Source organism: Bacillus rossius, chromosome 1, assembly GCF_032445375.1.
Source record: "Bacillus rossius redtenbacheri isolate Brsri chromosome 1, Brsri_v3, whole genome shotgun sequence".
NCBI classification, from domain to species: Eukaryota; Metazoa; Arthropoda; class Insecta; order Phasmatodea; family Bacillidae; genus Bacillus; species Bacillus rossius.
In genome coordinates this window covers 147,014,649-147,038,007 of record NC_086330.1, presented here as the reverse complement: position 1 = coordinate 147,038,007, position 23,359 = coordinate 147,014,649, and the positions used below count along the sequence as shown (strand labels likewise).

At 37.3% G+C, this 23,359-nt stretch overlaps 1 protein-coding gene across 1 annotated transcript in view; it reads right to left on the bottom strand.

Moving 5' to 3' along the window:
- The window catches only part of LOC134537394 (GTP-binding protein RAD), a 422,548-nt gene extending 404,503 nt beyond the window's left edge, over positions 1–18,045 (bottom strand). Inside the window, exon 1 of the mRNA XM_063377809.1 lies at positions 17,691–18,045. Within this exon, the coding sequence (XP_063233879.1) occupies positions 17,691–18,045 (355 nt within the window). The remainder of the gene's footprint in view (positions 1–17,690) is intronic.
- Between the last annotated feature and the right edge of the window lie 5,314 nt (positions 18,046–23,359).

Below are 23,359 nucleotides of genomic sequence, written 5' to 3'. Positions count from 1 at the left end.
GAAAAAAAACTCAAGGACCCGACACCGACAAACGCAAAAAAAAAATACGATAGTTCATAAAAAAAACGCAAGTCGCTCAACATCACCAACCCTACAGTGATTTATTTTTGTAAATGGAAAAGAAATATTCATGTCAACTTAAATATATTTATAGATTTGTACATTTACATGAAAACAACTGTATCATTACAAAATAGTGCTCGCAGTAATACTGGGTTTGGATTCTTACCCGGGCATTTATGCTTTGTGTTGTCCCAGTACCTCCAATAGTTTAAATTATTTGTAAAACTTTCCCTCATTAGCTTTCCAGTAATAACTGCGCACATTAACACATTAATAAGCATGATACAACAAAGTTTAGTTCAATTATTGAATATTAATTATATATTCCATAGATTAAAAATATATTCTTGAATAAAACATAAATTAAAATATAAAGTTATGCGCCAAATTCCGTAAGAAATCACGGAAAACATATTTCATATTATGCAATAATAACCATAGCCATGTGTTGGACAAATTTACAATATATTTTTTGTAGTATTACAAACTGTTCCTTGGCTACTGGTTTCTAAAAGAAACAATGCAAAAGTAGGAAAAAAAAAATTTTTGTGTACAAGTTGAAATTGTTAAACTGTATAAATAATTAGTTTTCTTAATCGGGATCCTTTTTAACAATGTCATTTTTTATCAAACGTGTGGCATTTTAAGAAAATAAAGAAGTTTCATGTATAATTTCGAATAAAGTAACACTTTATTTTCGAAATAACATATGCTTAGGTTAATGCTACTAGTATGATTTTTAAATGATGTACTTAAAATAATTGGTAGTTTGGGGGAAAATTTGAATTTTTGAGGGAGTTATTTGGAATGAAATTTTAGCTTTCGAATGCTCGTTCAGATGAGTGAATATAAATATTTGCGAACGGAAGTTATACTTCTTTAGGACATGAATCTCAAAAATATGGCGGATCGGCGTGATTCGTTCGTATATATTGCTTTCGTGAACATCACAGGAAATACACAGCCTATAGGTATTAAATAACAAACTTTGTTATAATAAACTGTCCTCTAATATTTTTGTTTTAATTTAAAGTCATACCTAACAAGAAAAAATTATAAATTGGAAAAATAATTTAGAATTCAAATTAAGATAATTCTAAAAAGAGAGCGCAGCATTCATTGTACTTTAGAGACTCGAGGAATTAATAGTTAAATTTATCCGAGGCCATGTTGAATAAAATATTTTCGCGATAAAATGTTTACTGTTCAATCTTAAATGTTGAATCAGATCCTTAAGGTTAAGGTTTGTTTGTATGACGTATTTACAGCATGTTTTAAGTTTTTTAAGCAAAATAATATATACAAACATATAGGTACCTAGTATCATACGTAGTATGTATTTTAAAATCTTTTAGGTTAATTTTTTGTAATGCATTAGAAGTACTACTTCTAACGCTTGTATACAAGTACACGCGTCCTTTTTTTAAATTAAAACGAATCTGTTCTGTAACTATACAAAGAAATCCTAAATATTATCTTATTGGTAAAGTAAATTGTGTAGCCTCAATCAAACCTCGTGTAATGTATCAATTTTTTATTTTGCTGTCAATCATTTTATTTTCGTAATTTTTGTTGATTTGCTATTAATATGTTGAGTTTGAAATCCATAATAAACCACTAATACGTTCGAACATAAATTTTGCTTATATTAATGCTAACCTGTGACTAAGGAAACCTGTGATTATTTTATTGATAATCAAAAATAGTTGGAATTGTTTTGAAAAAACTTAATAATTATAATATAAAAAGATTTAAGTTGCATTTGTTGACTGGAGAAGTGATAAGTAGAGAACTACAAAAACCACGTTATTTTCTTTTCCCCAGGCTGAACTCTACACACTTCTGCATAAACAAGTAGGAGTCTTCTGTTCACTGGCTGCTGCCTTATGTCCAGTTCATGTATGGTTTGGATATTATAAAACTTTTAAAGCTGTTATTGGTTTCTTGTCCTTCATGACATGTCGAACTACCCACGACCCAATGAGGACGTCGTTTAATTGTGTATTGGCTGTGCAGTATATCGTGACCTCAATTAATTACGCAAATTTTGCAGGTCTCTTAGGTACCTATAAGATCTCCATTCAACTTTTAGTTCTCTCATTCATGAACAAATTATTTTAAATAGTTGTACTCGTGAATGTCACAGTCTGCTAAATGAGACTTCCTGTATTTGAATAGGCGGTGTTTAACTTGTTGCATGAATTCTCCCCCCCCCCCCCCTCATCAAGCCATTCCCGAGATATAAGTAAATTAGTAAATACAAACACATGGGTGCGTTGTCACCACATGCGTTAGAAGTTAAACTTCACAGATATGAAGAAGTACATATAGGAATGTATAAGAATGTGCATAATAATGCGAGTTAGAAAGGATATGAGTATACAATTGCGGAAATACACACAAATGCGCGAGTACGCAAGGGCGCAAGAATGTAAGTGCGCAAGTATACAAATGCGCGTACATGAAAACGTACTATAATACAAACATGCCATTCAGCGTCCCATTCCTGAGCCCCTTCCATAACTCACAACCATCGAGCGCCCTACCTCTGATCGTTGCACTTTTAGTTGCCTTCTGAAAGTTACAATTTCGTTATATTTTGATACTGATGTTTTACTTGGACCCGTTCTTCAATGAGACGGAAACGGAGACGGATCACGTAAACAAAGACGGATCACGTTGTAACGGAGGTTTCCCCTTCGTAACGATCTATAACAGACATGTTAGTTTTATTTCCCGAGTTTGTATTATCCCTGGGAGCTCCGCCACCAGCAATACACTGGCGACGCCCCGCTCATCCGTGGGAGTTATACCTGCCCGCGTGACTCCGACCAGCCTCGCTCAGAACTCTCCAGACCATTCTGACGGCCACGTTGGCCCGCAGTCCGAAATGCGTGGCGAGGTTTCCATAGAACGGCCGTTGAGGAAAGGGGTATATAAACCCCTGTCTTGGAGGAGAAGAAAGGAAGAAGCAGCCTGACCAGCAGCGAGCAAGAACGACGCGCCGCTACCGCCGTCTTCGTCCGTGACGTCACGCTGCCCGGCCCGCCGGAGCCTTGGATCTGGAACTCTGTCTGCAAGCAGGGGTAAGCCGCATCGCCCCCAAGTTTAGACGGCAGTCCTTGTACGAGACGGACTTGTAGTAGGAGTTCTTGCTGAAGGAGTATTGACTGATTTGCGTTCATAGTAGTACCAGATTGCAACGCAAGTGTTACTGAACACGACGCACGTGATAAGGTTCAGTGACATAACCTGAACGTGTCTTGTCAAACAATTCGAGACTTCTGGCGCCATCTTGCAACAGTTGAGTGAACGTGGCGCTGAGACGCGGCGCGGAGCAGTCGTCTATGAACGAGTCCCTGACTCGCTCACCAGGGGTGTGGTCTGCGGTCCTGTCAGCTTCGGAGAGCTGAGAAAGCGAGTAGCCGGGAAGAGAGCGACCAGTGGTGGCGAGCAGCGAAGCAACTCGTTCAAGTAACCACAATCCATAAGGCGAGTTACAACTTGGATAGCTAGCGACGCCCAGTATGCGGGGTGGTTTTTAACCGACGCCTCTAGTCAACACAATTCTATATTGATGTCATTGACCACAAAATTTGTAATCTTATATGAAAATGTTCTAGCGATTCTTAAACTTCAATCTCATTATTGTGGTTCTGCTGCTTTTCTCTAAGTAATGCCGATAAAAAGACGTGTTAAAAACCCAAATAGACCTGGTGTAATACATGTAGTACACTTAGAAAGAACGAATATTTAATGTTTTATGTGTTTTAAACTATTAGTACAATGTTGTATCTTTTAGATTTAGTTCACTGCTATAATTAATATTAACTGAAATTTTATTGTGCTTAGACTCATAATATTTTAGTTGCATGAAACAAATCATTTTACTGCTGCAGAATCAGTCGCAAAATATCCTGTCGTTTATATAGACATGTGAGATTATTTATATTAAGTTCAGTTTATTTTTATACAAATTAGTGTATATTTTATTTAAATTTGTATCTGTGATACAATGATACAATGATGATATAAGTTGTAAACATTGAGACATGTTTACTTGTTTGTACTCATTTTTGTCTCATAGTTATATGTTTAATTTGTCATTTAAATAAGAACAATTATATTTTTCTTTCATGTATTTAAGTACTGAGGTGCATAGTACGACGACCCAGGCTTACTCCACAGCATATCAGTTGCTATTCATGTTTAGGATTTTATTCTTCTTTGCTGAATATTTATTTGAGGATTATTATTATTCAATTTATTACTTATTTCGCTTCACTGCACTAGTTAGCTATGGTCTTAGAGTATTAACTCTCTCGCCAAGTAGGAAGCAAAGTTGCTTAGTCATTCTTCCTAGACTATATGGTAGCTAGCCGGCGATTTTGAAAGAACAATATTACTTAAGCGTTGGGCTTCGGATTGAGACGTCCTCTGTGCGTGGGGCGGTCCCTAGGTCTAGGGATCCCACGCAGAGAACGAGAAGATACCTGACTGCCGCGAATTTATGTAGCTTCGCAATAATCAAGTCGAGGAAGACCGGGTTTTTATCATACGGACCATAGGGAGTCGTGTTTCGCAGTTATTTACATCACCAGGTCGGGCGAATATCCGCCATTGTGCTGCGAGACTTCCAGTCAGTTAGGTATACATCTACCATTCCTGTCTACATTATGGTGAGAAACACCAATTTTAAGGAATTTTCAACCAATCCTGTGAGGAGTCAATCTGAATCGCTGTCATCAATAGTTTTGCTGGGTCATAGTTCTAGACATTCTTTCACAGTAAGAGTTGGCGCATATCCTGAACCGGCTGGGAACAAGACCAGAAGTTCTATAAGAACGGAATTTTCAATTTCCCTCCCCTGAACTTAGTCTCGTATATTTTATCTAATTATCGTGTGTAGAATCATGAAGCTTAATCATATTATCTAGACTAAACATAACATTATCTTCAATTAGTTTCAATGGGTCGTCGTACACTAAATAAAATGGCATAAATAGTTTTCAGAGTTAGCAGATATTTTGTTTTAAATGATATTGTTTCATGTAAGTATCTTAACTTTAAATGTTAGCGATGTGTAAGGATGTCCGATACTCACACATTCATATGAGCCATATCGAAATATAGAATAATAATTGAAAAAAGAATTATTTGCCTTGTTTTTATTTCAATAATACTGTGGATGTGTTACATCAGATTCAAAATTATAATAAGAATATTATTGAGATTATGTGTTTATTATGGAATATATATTGATTAACAGCCTCAAGGTCGGGAAAACATATTTCTAACACGTTAAGAGGATAAAAATTCAAACAAAACAGATATATGTATACATACACATATATCTGTAAGTGTACACACATGGAAAAAAACAACACAAAGTATAAAATTATATTTTGTTTTAGATATGATGATGGTTTAAGAGGCCACTCCAGTGTTTCAGGGGCACTATGCAACCCGCATTAACCTCATAAGATTCAATGTTATTTACATTTTGCTTATAACTAATTAAATAATATAGATTTCGAAATGATGCTTGCTTGATATGTAAGACAACGATGCTATTATCAAAGCCCCTTTCTTCAAAAACGTGCGCATAAATTATGGTTCAAACCTAGACAATACACTTATGCATATTAGTAAAGATTAGAATAAAACCATAATTTTTGCACATTTTTGAAGAAATGGGCATTGATAAGAGCATCGTTGTCTTACATATCAAGAAAGCATCATTTCGAAATCTATATTAGTTAATAAGTTATAAGCAAAATGAAAATAGCATTGAATCTTATGACGTTAACGCGGGTTGCGTAGTGCCCCTGAAACACTTGAGTGGCCTCTTAATATTAGTGTACTAAATATAGTACACTAGTCCTTCCGATAGGTTTGTGTAAAATATTTTTACTTCCATTTTCATAAAATTATTGTTGTTTATTAGCTTTTTTAATTTATTCTCCAAAAGAAATACTTTATTTTTATTTTACAATTTATAATACTACAAAAAATATATACACCAGTAAATGAAGATTTTTATGTTTGGTACAGATATAGGCTAACTGTGTGTATTTATGGCTACAGCTGAAACCAAATCCTTCTAACGTCTCCACATAGACACCATAAGTATTTATGGTCTTCAAAACAGATGTCACCTCATGTGCTATTATTAGTGCCCAACAACGCGAAATATACTTATTTCCCTATCTGTACCTGTTTGATATTCCTACATACATGTTACAACTACTGTTTAAAGTTTGAACTATACTAAATATAGTGGAGTTGGTCATATTATAGCTTATTGCATAGTTGTTAGTTTTTACAAATATGGAATATAATCATTTCAATATTGAAAGGTATGTTTACTTCAGTAAATGACTACTTTTACACTTGATAGTAAAAAATAAATCTAAAATTTTTCAACAATCATGGAAGTTCCAAATGTTTATCTTATTTTCATTTTTATTGTTACTATAAATAATATTGTGTGCACGTAAGTTGAAGATTCGTGCATGTTCGTACATGTTATTTCATGACCAAATAATAAATATAGTGTATAACTGATAACTAAATCTAACATTTATTGTTTCATGGAATGTTCGCTAAATGAAGCTCTGAAGATACTTACAAAAATATCATGAATATGATGATGTTAATCAACTACAAATCACTGCCCTTCCGCCAAAAATGCATGTGACCCTGTTGCTGATGAAGATTTAGGGGGTGAGGAAAATCCATTTCTTGATCATCTTCCTGGAAGCCATTTGCTAGTATATGTTGAAGTATTGTCAAATAAGATTTCAGAATACAAAAACAAAGACGTTTTGAAGTCTATAAAAAACTATAATTGGTCAGGTGTTAATATTTGTCATGATAATTCGGAATGGCCTGTAATGGAGGGGCCTTCAATTCTGCCAACCCCTGAAAAAAAAATATTCATTTGTTTATAACGATGTGATAGCTTTGATGGTGAACTATTCTAATCACTTATCAGACAACATAAATTTATTAGGTGACAAAACTGAGAACGAATTTGAGTGTTTTATTGCAGTGCTATGGTTGAGCGGTCACACTGATCTTCCTCGGAAGAGTATGTTCTGGGAAATAAGTCTGGAAACTCACAATAAACTAGAGACAATTGCATTGACAAGAGACAGATTCAAATTTATAATGGGAAATCTTCATTTTTATGACAATGACAACATTCATAAAAGTGACAAGTTTGCAAAAGTACGTTCACCTTTCTTTCAAAACTCTACAACCATTTCGTACAAAATGCATCACATCTGAAAATCACAGTGTTGATGAAACATGGCTGCCTTTTTTTGGGAAGCATAAAAGGAAAGCCTATACGATATGGGTATAAGCTTTGGACAGGAGCTGCAAAGACAGGCGACATTGTGAGAATGGATCCTTACAAAGGTGCTAAATCTAATGCATCTCCAGAACACAAACATATGGGCTTGGGAGCTAGTGTTGTCCTTCAGGATGTTAATATGTTGATAACCGCAGGACAGTACAAATTTCACATATTCAGTGACAACATTTGTACCTCCATTCCATTACATTCAGAACTCTGTAAGATAAATATTTGTGCTACTGGCACAATAAGAGAAAATATAGTTAATATTACCCTCTTATACATTCTAGCAAATTAAATAAAACACCTCGAGTAACAGTCGAAACGAAAGTGGAAAGAATTGAATGTATCATTGTAATTAAATAGAATGACAATAAATTTGTAACAGTTGCCTCAAATTCTGTTTCAGCCAAAGTTAGCAGCTATTTCGAAAGGAAAAATAATCCGTGTCAATCAACCCCTCGACATACTACGACATACTCGTACATTTATAATGGCTGATAAAACCAAATTAAGTACCATTTTATTATTTTGAACAACAAATATAACATTATCATTGCATAAACAGTCAATAAATATTAGTTTTTTAAATATAAACAAAAATGTTATAGTCAAATCTGGGTTTTAAGGGCAATGCTATAATTGTTGTTATATTGCAGCATTTTTTGTATATCGTATTGTCAGACTTCTAGTATTTAAAACTGAGTTTGTATAATATTAATTCAGGCATTTGGCCGAGACTCCACATACTTTAGTACGGCAATTTGAAGTTTCAGTTGTTGCTAAGTATTTATGAACCTAATATTTAATGATATCGTATTGGTTGTTCACAGCACTGTGGTGGCTCATCATGAAAAAATCTAAGAGACGTCTGAATGTATATGACGCCATTGAATAATTTGTTAAGTTGGTCCTGTTTGTGTTTAAAGTTTTATAATAAATATTCGCTGACACAACACGTCTCGTTCGTTATTTAAGACGATGTTGGAACCCCCAAGTGTAGGAACAACTTTAACGGAGACGGATCACGAAAACGGAGACGGATCTAACGGATTATTTCACTATCGCTTCTGCTGCTTCCGCAATGTACCGAAACGTAACAAATGCCAACAATGATATTGCATTTCTAGGATAAGAAATTTTAGTTTTGCTATATATATGCTACGATATCATGTCACGGGCAGAATTTACACCCATAATAAAAAATAAACGCCAGAATAATTAAGTTATATAACAATATATATCATTGTACTTGAAACAATTTTTAACGTATTTAAAACACAAACAAACATAGCTACCACCGCAACCAAATACTCGGCTTCTATTGGTCTAACCGAAGAGCACAGCATTGCCGAGCTAATCCGTATAGGTTCGTCTCCGCCTCCGTGCCATTGTAGAAACTCTGCTCCGTGAGATCAGTCTCCGTTTTAGAACGGACGTTAAAAAATGCGTGGAACCCAGCTGCTGAGGAACCTACTTCCCGCGGAGCTCCGCCTGTTCCGAGGTCGGTCGGCGGCTCTGCGGGGCTTGGCACGACACGTGGGCGGGAAGGTGGGTCGGGCGGCCCCGTGCCAACTACCGGCGGGAGACGACCGCGCTGTTGGGGCGATTCCCGCGACCAGCCCGCACCAGAGGCGCCGGAAGGTCGTTAGAATCGTTCTGCTGTTTTGGTGTGGGTGTCCTCCGCAAATAGCAGTCCGAAATTAAATTCGCGGATTCATTCCGTGTCAAGCTAAACTCTAAATACCTTTACCTTCGTGCTGCTTCTTCTGGCTCACGGTTTATCTGAAGAACTCTAGGCCAATGAGAAACGCGCAACCAAAGAAGTGACGAATCATAGGCTACCATGTTGAACCGTCTCACTTATCAGCAGCCAATGAAAGAAGTGACTTTTCCCGAGTATGTATACGACTGTAGATTCTTTAGAGGTCACAGAAACCGCGAATATTCCAGTCCCTAACGATTAATTCACGTATTCATTTCACCCCAGGCTTGACTCAACTTGCTTATGTAAGTTCAAGGATTTTTTTATGTAGGCACATATAATTCTCATTCGTCAATAACGAGTTCACAACCTTTGGCGGGGTCACACGTGATTGGGTAACTACTTCTTGTTTATATAAGACTCGCTGTGATCAAGGGCATGTCAAGAACCCTGTCGTCCAATTTTCAACTTGAATAAGATGTATATGTGATTTAAGTCTACTTTACTACCCAATTAATTCGCGAGATAATAGTGAGTTTTCATTGTCTGCCGCAAGACTGTGGTCACTGTGGGTCTAGCGATACCTCTTTTTCGTCAAAAGGTTTTTTTCTTACGTATTTATAAAAAATATATATAGTTTTTGAAGTTATACTTCTTTAGATGCGTTATGAAAAAAAAGATGAGTGAATTTTTACGATGCGCGCGTGCCATGTAACGAAATTTTCAAAGGATTAAACAAAGACTACATACAATAAAAAATTACATATAAAAAGGGGCAGGCATTTTTCGCGAAAAAACCTGAACGCATATTAGACTGCAACAAGGTATACCCGCACCACCGGTTTCTTCCTTGTGATTAGCGGCCGTCTGCGAGAGAAGTCGTTCCCTTATTGGACCGGGGCACTCAAGACGCGTTTGCTTCCGCACTTCATTACTGTGTTTTAACAGTCGATACGTACCTGAAAGAAAATGACCCAATCACGAAACACAGATGACGCTACAGTGTTTTAACATTCATCTAGTCTGGGAATCTTTTCGAGAAATGTGCATGGCCCTACATATAAAATTTAAACATGTGCTTTTTAATTTTGTGATTTAGTAACTGATATTGAATACTGGTCCATATAATTAAAACAATTATATTTGTGAATATTAGTGATAAAAATTGTGTTTCTCAACTTTTTAATAAGTGAGGTTATGTTCCCGTATGTTTAACAATGTCAGGTTGCTTGTATGCTTCCATTGTCACTGGCAGGGAGTGTCTGTGGAAGGTTTATATAAGTAGTCTCCTTGCCGTTTTCATGGGAGTGTTTGTGAGGTTATGATCCCGTATGTATAATTTATTTGCATTATAAATTATTTAATATTATATTATTAATAAGTAATTAAAATTAATGAATTATAATAAACATTCAGCAAATTCATTAATATTATTTATTACTTAAAAATTATCTCCATTATTTTATGAAATTAAATCATTAATTTTATACAAGTGTTTATATTAATATTGAATTCTGAGTATATATTTAATTTGTTTACTTTGATTGAATACATACTTACCAACCGTATTTATAATATCACTCCAGGCCTTTTATTTGATTTCTATTAAATATTTGCATGCAAAATTAAATTTAGTTTTTATTACGCCACGTAAGTACCTATAAATTATAACGTGTGTACATAATACACGCTCCGATTTTTTTTACTGCCGTTATAGTTAATATAACAATGTTTAACATTACTAAATATCAAAGAATATCCGCGGGTTCAATCCACGGTAAGCTAGAATGAAAACACGTTTAACTTTGCAATTGTAACTGCAATTGACCCACAGTTTATGTGAAAAACTCTGTGCCAATGACAAACCTTCACAGACAGAAACATCGAATCACAGACGACCCGATTTAGAAATCTCTCAAGTGAACAACCAATAAGCAAGGGACATTTGCCCAAGTATGTGGAGGACTGTATAGCCCGTCCTAAAGGTCATTGAAACCACGAAAGTTTTTACAGTCCTTGTCTATTTTCAGGTTTATCGTAGGCGTTCAGTAATGATGCGTAGGGCCATATATTTTTCGTGAAAAAAAAATCTAAACGCTCATTAGACTGCAATAATGCATGCCCGGGCCAGCGGTTTCATTCATATAATTGGTGAACGTCTGCAAAAGAAGCCATTTCCTTATTTGACCGGGCCATTCAGGACACGTTTGCTTTCCGCACTGAATGGCTGTGATTCGTGTGCCAACATAGTCATTTACCTGAAAGAACCCCAACCAATTACGAAGCACAGACGATGCTACAGTTTTTCTACATGTAACTTGTCTCGAAATATTTTCGTGAAAAATGCATGCCTACGTGTGTGACTGTCAGCACACCAATCACTGGTGCAGCCATACCATGTTGCAGTCTTATGGGCGCCACAGTGGAGTATTTCGTATAAAACCTGAACAAAAGTTTAAAATACAAAGTTTTTTTAAAGCATCTAAAACATTTTTATCTAACTGCTCAATAGCCATGACGTAATGTGACTGCTATTTTAGAAACCATCTACCATACTAATTTTCTTGCTATCAGTTGGAACTGAGCCGTTGTTTAGTGCTGCAGCATGTTACATGTCGGCCTCGCTTTCAGAAGGCCATCATGATTTTGAGTTAGTTTTTATTGAATTTTAAGACTTCCGTTATACTGGGGTATGTAAAAGTAAGTACATTGTTATAAAATTATTCAATTTTAGGTTGTAATAACATCAAATATTTGTATGCTTTTATCATAAAGCATTAAATAACAAATTTTGGTTATGTGGTTTTTCCAACAAAACTGTTTACGTCCATGTGCCCGATGTTTCCGGGCATTGATTATTATACTAGCATAAAATATAGTTTTTTTTTCTCAAATGGTTATCAAAGAAAAATCTTCCGCCTCCTTACACCATTTTCTTTACCGTTACTTAAAGTTGAAGCGATTTATTAATTGTATTATTTTTTTAATGGAACATAAATATTCACGTAAAATTACAGATATTTGTGAATTTTTACATTTACATTAAAACAACTGTAACACTAAAAAATAGTGTTCGTAGTAATATTGGGTTCAGATTCCAGGGAATTTATGCTTTGTGTTGTCCCAGTACCTCCAAAAGTTAAAAGTTATTTACAAAACGTTCCTTGAATAGTTTTCCAGTAATAATTGCACACATTAATAAGCATAATACAACAAAAAAAGTCTCGTTATTGAATATTCGATTATCTTTCCCATGATTTAAAAAAAATTATGCTTGAATGAAACATGAGTTAAAATATAAAATGGTGCGCCAATATTCGTAATAAATACTTAGCATTGTCTCGGAAAACATATTTAATATATGCATACATAACCATAACCATATGTTGTACAAATTTATTATATCTTTATTGTAGTATTTCAAACTATTTCTTGGCAACTGTTTTCCAAAGGAATCTTTTTTTTTTTAAAGTACATAGAATTGTTTTCTATGTATGAAGAAGGCTAGCTCGGGGAGACCTAAAGGGTTCTGCGTCGTGGGGCAGGCCTTGAAAGAAAAAGGGGAACAACCCCTCCAAGGGAAAGGTTTACGATCGGGGTCACAGCTGCTACGACGCCCCTGAGGGTGAGGCTGGGGTCCGACCGGATCGAGATGCGTGTTTGATCTCAGGATCTGGGATCTGTTCGCAGCGTGAGATGGCTAAGTGGCTTTGGACTGACGCGGGGATCTTAAGGCAAGTCACGGTAACACGCTCATTCTGAATAGGTGCAAATGATATTGATTTGTCGTGAAATCCATTGTAACGTTTTATTACTCTCATGGGTGATGATGATGAGTCATGTCGCCCATTACTGGGTGGCGTGGGCACAGGCAACGCCACGGTGTTGGCAGCCGTGACGTCCATCCTATGCTCGTCAAGGCAGGATGATTCTGCGATGGTTCACCATTGCCTTCCGCGGGATGAAGCTGAGACGGTCTTCGCAATCACCGAGTTCAGCCCAGGGAATCGAACCCGGGCCCCTTGGTCCACTAGCCACTGGACCAAGAGGGCGGACTGCTCTCAAGGTTTGAAACCTTAAAAATTAGCGGGATTATTTGCCAACAGTCCAATCTCTGCCATTGGATAATGTGTTACTCAACACTTTCTGATGAACTTGAAACCAATCACAAACTTGCAAAACAAACATGTGGCCCAGTCACGAGGAACAATGTGAGTGATTCAGCAAACGGCACTGCCCTGCTAATGTACAATGATGCGGATTCTATCCTGGTTTCAGAAAGTTAGGCGAATAAAATAGATGTTTGATGTGTAACACCTTAGCTCTCGATAAAAAGTATTTGGTAGGAGTAATTTCGTGAATGGAACTCGCATGTAACGGAAATGTTTAACCCCAGCGTTGCCATCTGTGGCGGATAGCGCAAACTAAAGTCCACAAAGCCAAAGGGAAACTTTATAGAACTAGCCGTTTAGTGAATTTTAACAATATGGACAGTATTTTAATAAAAAACCCTTGTCGAAAATCAGGTCCAAAGCCGTTTGGTATTTTTTCGAGTCTTTTTTTTTTTCACTTTTATCGGAGCCGTTTTGTTATATAGTTTAAAATTTTAGTCTGCTAATCAAATGATTAAATGAAGTAGCAAGGCTTCTGGGTTGTAGCCGTGTCCTAGGCGAATAATTCACCTAGTTAATCACCTAAGACACGGCTACAACCCAGAAGCCAAGCTACTTCAGACAATGTCTGTGAAAGCCTGCGAACATTATCAAATGATTAAATATTCGACGTAGCTGCTCCAGCAGCGAATTCTAGCGGCGGATGCAGAAACTAGGTGTGATTCGCGTCCAGAAATGTTGAAAATAGAATTTGCATATATTTATTACGTTTGGCATTATTTTAAATAATTCTACGTTAAATTTCGTGTCCAAGTTTTGTATTATACGTTTATTTGCAACATGAAAATACATGAATTTGCTCATTACCAAGGTTAAATGTTACACATATGTAGCAAGCACATTTTTTTTTTGCATGTCGTAGTTACATTAGAGAGAACGACGGACTTTCTGTACCGCAGTACGTGTTTCTTCGCTGGCTGAGTTGAGGGGGTTTCTTCACGGCTCTATTGGATTTTTAAAATATTATTTTCAAAATGCAGTAGGGATTTATAAATCAATTTTTTGGTTCAGCAAACAATAGAATCTAATATTAGGCATTTGTTGAAGTTAACATTTGATGTCTAGTATAACTAAGTTTTACGTCATTCGAATTCGCCCAAGTGAAATAATCATTCATTTGCTCCCAGAGTTTATAGAGATGGAACATAGAACCTGTAAATTACATTATTAAATGTTTTTTTAACTAAGTTAGTCAAAGTTACTGTACGGTTTTGTGATTTTCCTTTCTATTTTCATTGATTACAGTTCTGGAACTACACTCAAATGTTTCCCCTAACAAAATTCACTAAAATTGTTATAGTAAAAAAAGCTTTAAGTATCATGGGTAGGGTCATGTAATTTTCACGTAAAGATTTAGAGAAAAGGCTTTGTGTTAAAACACTGTACCGTCGTCTGTGTTTTGATTGGTTGAGTTTATTTCAGTTGCGTGTGTAATGTTGGCACCCGAATCGCAGTCATTCATTGCGGAAGCCACCGCGTCCTGACCGTCTCGGCCAAACGGCCACTGGCTCTAATGCTCGATTTATTCGCGTAAAATACCTGCCCCTACGATTAATTGGGAGATTATTTGCCCTCCAAGCAAGACTCTACTTTTTATATATGTAATAAAATTATTTTAGAATGTTCATTATTGGTTGAAAATAACGAATATATTTTGCACTAGATTGTGTAACCACGTATTCTCCTTAATTACAACTCGTTCAGGGTTGTCAAGGACATGTCGAGAGCACTGTCGTCTAATCAGCAACGTGAAGGAGATGTATATGTGCGTCAAGACTATTTTGCTACCCAACAGAAACAAAAGTTTTACAAAAGATATTTTGCAAACACGTTGCCAAGAAATAGTTTGTAATACTGCAAGAAATATATTGTAACTTTGTAAAATACATGGCTATGGTTATTTTGTCATTTATGAAATACGTTTTACGGAAAGTTGGTGCATAATTTTATATTTTAATTGATGTTTCATTCAAACATTTTCTTTAAAACCTATAATAAAAAATAAATTAATAAAAAATATAATCAGATATTCAACCATTTTACTTTATTTTGTTGTATCATTCGTATTGATGTGCGCAGTTAATACTGGAAAGCTATCCAAGGAACAGTTTGCAAATAACTTTAACTGTTGGATGTTCTGGGACAACACAAAGCATAAATGCCCGGGTAAGAATCCGAACCCAATATTACTGCGAACACTACTTTGTAGAGACACAGTTGTTAACAACTTTAAAAATATATGTAATTTTACGTGAATATTCCTGTTCCATTAACAAAAAAGAAATTACTTATCGGTGCCGCAACATAGCTGCCATAGTGTCGAAGGCGCCTGCCACCCACGCCGACCGAGACCTCGACATTCCCGACATCGTCGACATGGGGTTGGAAATGATAGTAATCCTCGCCGTTCAGGTTAAAAACAAAAGGGTGTGAAGAAGGGGCCGTGGGGGGAGATGGAGTGACACCATTACGCGAGTTATCTTGGCAGCCTGGACCGGCAGCGATGCACGAGGCGCTATTATTAGAGTCGTGAGAAATTCGCGTTATTTTAGCGGGACCGCGAGCGCTTTGTACCATTAAACTAACATCAGCAGCTGGAGCAAAGATTGCTTTGGCATTCTCTGAAGAACTAGAAGTAAGGAACGTGCAGCACGAAAGAAAACTATAGCTGGCTTAAAGGGGATTAGGCCTCGCCATCTTGCAATTTAAAATATTTTGATACCGAATGCAATAAATATTCCGTGTTAATTTTTTGTGGTTTGACAAGGCGTAGGACATAGCTTTGGCTACTTTTCGAAATCAACGTTTGTGAACTGGTGTGATTATCATGATAGTTGTAGTCGCTCGCGAAGAATAAGTTATTTCTTCGGTGCTCTTACAGAATAGAGCCTGCTAGTAAATATGTGGTTGCAACAAGGTAAAGAAGGTCTGGAATATATTTTTTATTCATTGACAAGCCAAAAATCTGGATAAATAGTTAAAAATTAGAATTAAAGCAACAGGAAGGAAGAATCCATGATGGCGGGGCCTAATCTCCCTTAAGTAGGCGTGTCCGGGAGCTTCGCTTAAAGATAACATCCGATTTTTCTTTCGGTTCAATCTTTTTATTGGCACGTGACGTCATTAAAACGTCAAATTAAGAAATAAATCAACCTAAATTATTTACGTATGGTAATATTATTATTTTTGTGTGTTCTAAATGATGTATTAATGGATTTTTAACCCTGAAAAAAAAATCATCCAAGAAAATTAAACTTTATTTACTAAAACATATAAACTGAAGCAGTTCAATTTCTTGAAGATAATTAAATCCTTTTCAGTAAAAATAAATTGCAATTTTCACGGAATAATTTTTTTTAAAGCATTTGCAAGTGTCACCAAATTGAATACAATGGAAATTTGATCGCGTGAAAGGGTCTAGTGGTGACGATTTGCATCGAGAAAGACAAAACTCTCACAGAGAGGAAAATATTAAGGTGTTGTTACAGGACTTAATTTCATTATAACTTATATTAATGAAAATTGACTAATTTTAGCAGGCCAACGGTTTTTTTCATCACTAGAGTTCAGGCTGTATATTTTTTTTAGTCACCGGTTGGCTCCAAAAGTATTTAATTCAAGCCTCAGTGGACTGAACGACTTAATTACGTGTAATCTGGACAGAAAGTTGAATGTGGCGGCAGCAAATAAATAAGTAACACCGAATGTAATATTCACGAGGTTAGCATGCATGGACTTTGTTCAACAGGAAAAGATGCGGGTTCTGTAGTTCCTATGAACACCCAGTGCCACATCCCTCGCGCAGCTCTTTTCAACGGCAGTGACCCGAAACCCTCGTGACCCCCGGGTACCTTATTTTACATGAGTATGCGTACACTCGTGGAAATCCACATTTCTGTAGGATGTGATTATAATTATTTTGATGCAACTCAAACTAAGGGCCACTTGCTCGGTCGTATAAGATTACTCTAAGCAAATCCAAGCTAAAATAGTTCCCAGGTTGATCAATTGGACTAATACTTTGCTTTGCCTCAAGTTATGACTGTACAAGGTTCGCCATTGGGTTTACTACTAAATTTGCGTGCCATATATTAATTATTCATCAACCTTAGTTTAATTTTTTTCTGTGTGGCCCATTCATGTGTTATTTCTTTAGAAGATTCCAGGGAATGAGATTATTCCATACGTACGTAAGTGAGCAGATAAATACAATAGGGCAGTTCAGTCGTGTGTTTTCGAGGTATCAGCAACAGAGAGAGCCACGTAATGGTTGCAGGTGTTGTGGGGACAGTTCTGGCTCGCTGGTGCTCTGCACTAACAGTCTGGACGGTCCTGCCTACAGAAGCACGTCGTGTGGGTACGGACCACCGGCAGAGCCGCGGCCTACCTTTGGACGTGAAGCTGAAGGAGCGCAGGCGGTAGGACTCGTCGTCCTCGTCCTCCAGCCGCTCGCCGCGGTCGGGCACCTCGAGGAAGGCCGTCGACTTGCGCTGCTGGCCGCCCGCCCTCGTGGAGCGCCGCGTCGACCCCTGGCGCCGCCTCTCCGCCGGGGACGCCTCAGGGGTGCTCGCAGTCACCACCGCGGGCAGGTCGCAGAGGCGCGGCTCGCTCGTGCCCGCGCGCATCCCGCCTCCCGCGGCCGCCGCCGTGCGCCGTCTGCCGCCCCCGGGCGTCCGCGCGCTCTGCGACCTGGCGGCGGGCCGCCTCCGCCGCGCGCCCGGCGTGCCGTCCTGCGACGCCATGTCGTGTCCGCCTCGCGCCGCGCCGCCACGCCGACTGCGGGCCGGGGCGTCCCCACGTGGTGGCCTCCCCTCCCTGCCTCCCTACCCCCCTACCACCCCTGACAATGCGTGGACGCTCGCGCATTGTGTCGCGCGAGACGGCGCGACGCCGGCCCCGTTGCCCCGGCGACCGCGCCGATCTTCCGTTCCGCGCGCGCGTGCCAGGGGCGGCACTTCTCCAGGTGTATTTTTAACACCTCGGCAACTCGGAGCCCGCATCTTGACCGCGGCCGAGACGCCATCCCTCGCAGGTGCGACGTCACAGCGAGGTTTCACGTCTTTTATTCTCTCAGTAGATGCAACACGATGTTTATTATCTGCAAACATAAACAATATATGCATTATTTCCATTGATTATCACAAATTTAATCCAACGCATAAGTATAAACAATCTCCCATCCTGCTTTAAATCTATGAAAAATCAATGGTAACTAATGATGAATAAAAAGGTTTCCACAGTTATAACCCATTCCTGACTTTTGGCCCTCCCTATATATATATATATATATATATATATATATATATATATGCGCGTACATATTAATATTTTGTAAGTGTAGCCATAGTCCGTGCCATGCAACCGCTGGCCTCAAATTTGAAAGTTTTCAAAAAGTATCTACTACGTATGGTCAACATATGTGCTACATCTGCCACTGTTGTTCTGTCAACAACATTTGTAATTTACTAAATGTGTTTGTCAGTGTTCGTAAATAAACATCACGTGTTGCTTCGTAAAGTGTCATTTGAGAAATGATTGCCACTGATAACAACGTTCCAGAAAAAATTTCTGGATTTGTTGAGTTAGAAGAGTACAAATGGCATATCACTTAGCTTGTATCACATGACTGACAACAAAATTGGCAACAAAATGATAAGGAATTTTATATAGTAAGTCATTCGTACACTCTAAATCAATTTCTCGTAACTTTCCTAAACAAATAATGAATTGACCTATATAATTATATAAAAAAATTTATCATTAAAAATGGTACCTCTTCTACATTTGTTTAAGAAAACGTCAAATGCATAGTAAATATGCAAATATTGTATATTAATGTTACAAAATAACAAATTTTCCATGTGAGTGGCACACAAAAATAGCAAATGGCAGAAAATAATAATAGAGAGATAGTGTAACGTTATATTAAGTATTTCGTGCTCTACATAAATGTTTTCGCGCATATTAGCAAAAAGATAAACAGTCATAGCCTAGTAGATATTGAGAGTGAACAACGCAAAAATTTACGTTTAAAAATAAATATTTAATATAAATTAATAAAAAACTTTAAGGTCTGCTTATACACGTCCAGAGACATGCAAGACAGTATCTGCAATCATATTCTTAATCAACGCACATTTAAATGCATCTGATTCACGTCTATCACAGAAAATCGCTCTAAAAAAATATGTTTCAGAGACGGACTGAGGACGTTGCTAGTTTCTCAGAAAACTTTCCCGGACTGTTCACGAGGATATAGAAATAAATCATGTCCGGGACAAAAGAGGACGTCTGGTAACCCAACCAAATAGTGACATGAAAAATTTAAATGCAATAATCATCATGGTGGATGAGACCTAGTCGTAAACCTAAGGCCTAGTGGGGCCTGAGGGACTACTGATCCTACTTACACTTATACACAGAAAAAAAATTCTGTAATTTTACAAAAGATTAATTTAGAAAGTTACCAAGAAATAGCCTGTAATGCTACAAGAAAGATATTATGGCTATGGTTATTTGTGCATGTATAAAATACGTTTTTCGAGATAATACTGAGCATTTCTTACGAATTTTGGTGCATAATTATATATTTTAGTTGATGTTTCATTTAAGCATAATTGTTTTAAACCATAGACTGTTGGATCTAATGACCGTTCGAGCCAATGACTGTTGGAGCCAATGAATGACATTTGGAGCCACTGCTGGAGCCCATGTCTGTTGGAGGCATTATATCCTATCACAAAATTGGCAATCGCATTCTACTCTTTGAATGTTCGTGAAAATGTACGTCCTTTGCTTTGAATGTGCGTAGTCAAGCCTGTATTATCGTATCTTGCTGAACGCATCACACAAAGTTGAATTTTTCCTCCAAATGTGCTTCATTTTAGTCAAATGTGTGCTCTCTGTGTTGGTGTGTGTGTTCGTGTATGCTGTGTGTTCATTGCGTGTACTGTGCTTATTGCATGTACTGTGTGAGTACTGTGTATCCATTGCGTGTACTGTGCATCCATTGTGTGTCAATCGCATGTCCAGGGTGTGTAATTGTGTGTACATTGCGTGTTCATTGCGTGCATTGCGTGTACATTATATGTCCAGTGTGTGTAATTGTGCGTGCATTGCGTGTCCTGTGTGTGTAATTGTGTGCACACTTCGTGTCCTGTGTGTGTAATTGTGTGTACACTTCATGTCCTCTGCGTGTATTGTGTGTCTATTGCATGCCCAGTGCATGTATTTCTTTTGTCGAATTTGCTTCCAAATGTGCTACCCTTTTTTGCTGTGCTTTTTTAATGTTGTTATGACTCGTCTATTATAGTAAACGGTTCTTGTTTTGACTAGCATAATATTCTACTGGTTGCGGGTATATAAACGAGACCCTAGATGGCGGGACTTTCAGTTTGTTATTGGTTGCGGCGGTGTAAGGATCACCTATTTTGTTTCATCTAGTGAATAAGTCGCGCAATTATCGGATTTTTGTAAACTCAATGATATCTTTACTGTCTTTAACGTCGAACTCGTTGGAAAATGTACCATTGTCTTCGGGAATCCTGACATCAGTGTCAACGATGGTGACGCAGATCCCGTTGGCAACGTCGACAACAACAGTCGTGTTCAGAAGAGAGCTTAATGGCTACAGTGCTGGCTGCAGAGGAAACCATGATGAACGACTTTTTGCCCACGATGGAAACTTCAATGGCTGGTGATTCGACAACTACTATCAATCATTGATTTCGTTCCTGTGACAATATATTTCCGAACAACAGAAATTCCGATGACACGAGAACAGAGAATGTGCTAAGAATCCTCCTCGCAAAATGTTTGGCTATGAGAAATGTCATAAGCAGTTTGCCAGAAAAAATAATACGAAACCGCACACGAAAACATGCAGAGGTCGTGCTGTACGGCAGGAAATAAAGGTTTCTCTGCAACAACGATGCATCGATGTGCATAAGAGTACACCTGGAGTTGGTACAACTGCAGCAACATCGTCAACTGGTTCGTGTCTGAAAGGTTCGTCTTTATCAGCTAGGCATCATTGCAGCTACTGAATATGTCATTTGCATTTTCCCATGATGCACGAAGACATGAGAGGAGCAAATGCGTAAAGAATCCTTCTCGTACCAATTTTCGCTGCGATGAGTGCAATGTTTGGTTTACGCGTATTGACAGTTTGCGACAGCATGCAAAAAAAATGTATGGGTGAAGTCCGTGTGCCTACTGATGAACTATCTGCAGACATTTAGACTCCTCGCTTTATATTGGAGACTCGTATGCGTACAAGCACAAAAACAGATGTTCAGCAACCGAATGTGATGAGGCCTGTACATGAATCTAAGCCTCAGCCTGTGCTCAGTGCATTACAGGTAAATTATAACAGATTCCACTTAGCGAAATCTGCATTTCAATGAACGTTGAAAATCTTCTATTATCCAAATACGTTTAGTTTGTCGAAAGACATTTGTACTTTTTTGACGATATCAGGCAGAACATTAAATTAACTTACTGATGAAGTGGCTACATGCGGGCCTTTAAAATATAACTTGTGGTTTAACTGTTTTTAAAACAAACCATATCTGTTCGAGGACAAAGTGAAGAAGTATTCATTTGAGACAGTAAATACTTCCATTTACAATTCTGACGATGTGAAGCAGTCTTTTAAACACAGTTTCGAGAAACTCTGTCGGAAAGAAAAAAGACTATGTAGGCAAAGTACTTATCTGGTTGGTCTCTATCTTCAGTAAACCGATTGGAGGTAAGAATTAGTCAGTTCAAGCCAATGCAAAACTAAACGTTTATAAGATTCCTAACTTTCGCAAGTGTTCCAACAGATGTGTATAATATATGTAATAAATTGTATTTGCAAAAAAAAAGTTATTTTCGAACCGGCCACTTTTATGTTACCTACATTGTTGTGATATTTAATTTAATTGTTTTTTTGCATTGACCAAGGATCGAACCCGAGGAAGGCTATCGTTAGACTAAATTAATTAATTTATTCGTGTTTTTTATGATGAATTTGGAATTTTTCCTAATTTCTAGGTTAAGTATTACGAATTTCCAAAATGACGTCCAAATATCAACATGGCAGGTGCTACAGTAATAATAAATAATTATTATACTCAAGTGGAAAAATTAAACTAACATGGCGGCAGACCACTCTAGCAGATGAAAACAAGTTGGTGGCCTCCAGCAGACGAAAACAATATGGCAGACGTGACGAAATACTAGCTGGCGATTTATATACCTTGACATTAGTGGTGGGAGGTCAGTCTGTCAGCGGGTTCCGTGGATAAAGGATCCGCCACCTTTGTTTTATTTTTGTCCTCACTGGGTTTGAGCCGATGTGCGTTTTTTAAATAATAATTTATTAAAATTTTATTAGATTTTTATAAATTTTAAATATTTTCCTATTAAAATCTGACCATAATTATGAATTTACAATATGGTGGTCGTGACATCATAATCCAAAATGGCGGCTGTAACTAAATGTACAACCATGACGTCATACATATACAAGATGGTGAGCATAACGAAACGTGCAACGTTTCCTAGAATCCAGGATGGTGACAGTAAAGAAATTCGCAACTGTGTTTTTTAAATAGAATTTTATTAAAGTTTTATTAATTAAATAATTTTATGAATTTTTTAATTTACTCCATATTTCTAGCATAAAAATTACTGCGTTTAAAGATGGCGGTCGTAACGATAATTGCAACGGTTAGGTCACAATTGAAAATAGTGGTTGTGACGTAAAAAAAATTTATTATATTTTTTAAATTCTTATTTAATTTTTTTCAGTTATTTTATTTATAAATTATTTGTTTTTACTCTCGCCGGGAATCGAACCGAAGACCGAAATCGGTTAAGTAACTAAACATTTCAAGTAAGCAATTTTTTTTATGTATTTTGGAAATTTTTTGTCGGAATTTTTTGGTCGAAAATTAAAGAATTTGAATTTTATGGTCAAGCTCAAGGTCCTGGTATCAGCGGCTTATGGCGGCTTGCTTTTAGAAGTCTTAAGCCATTTTTATGAATTTTGTTTCTTTTTAAGGCAAAATT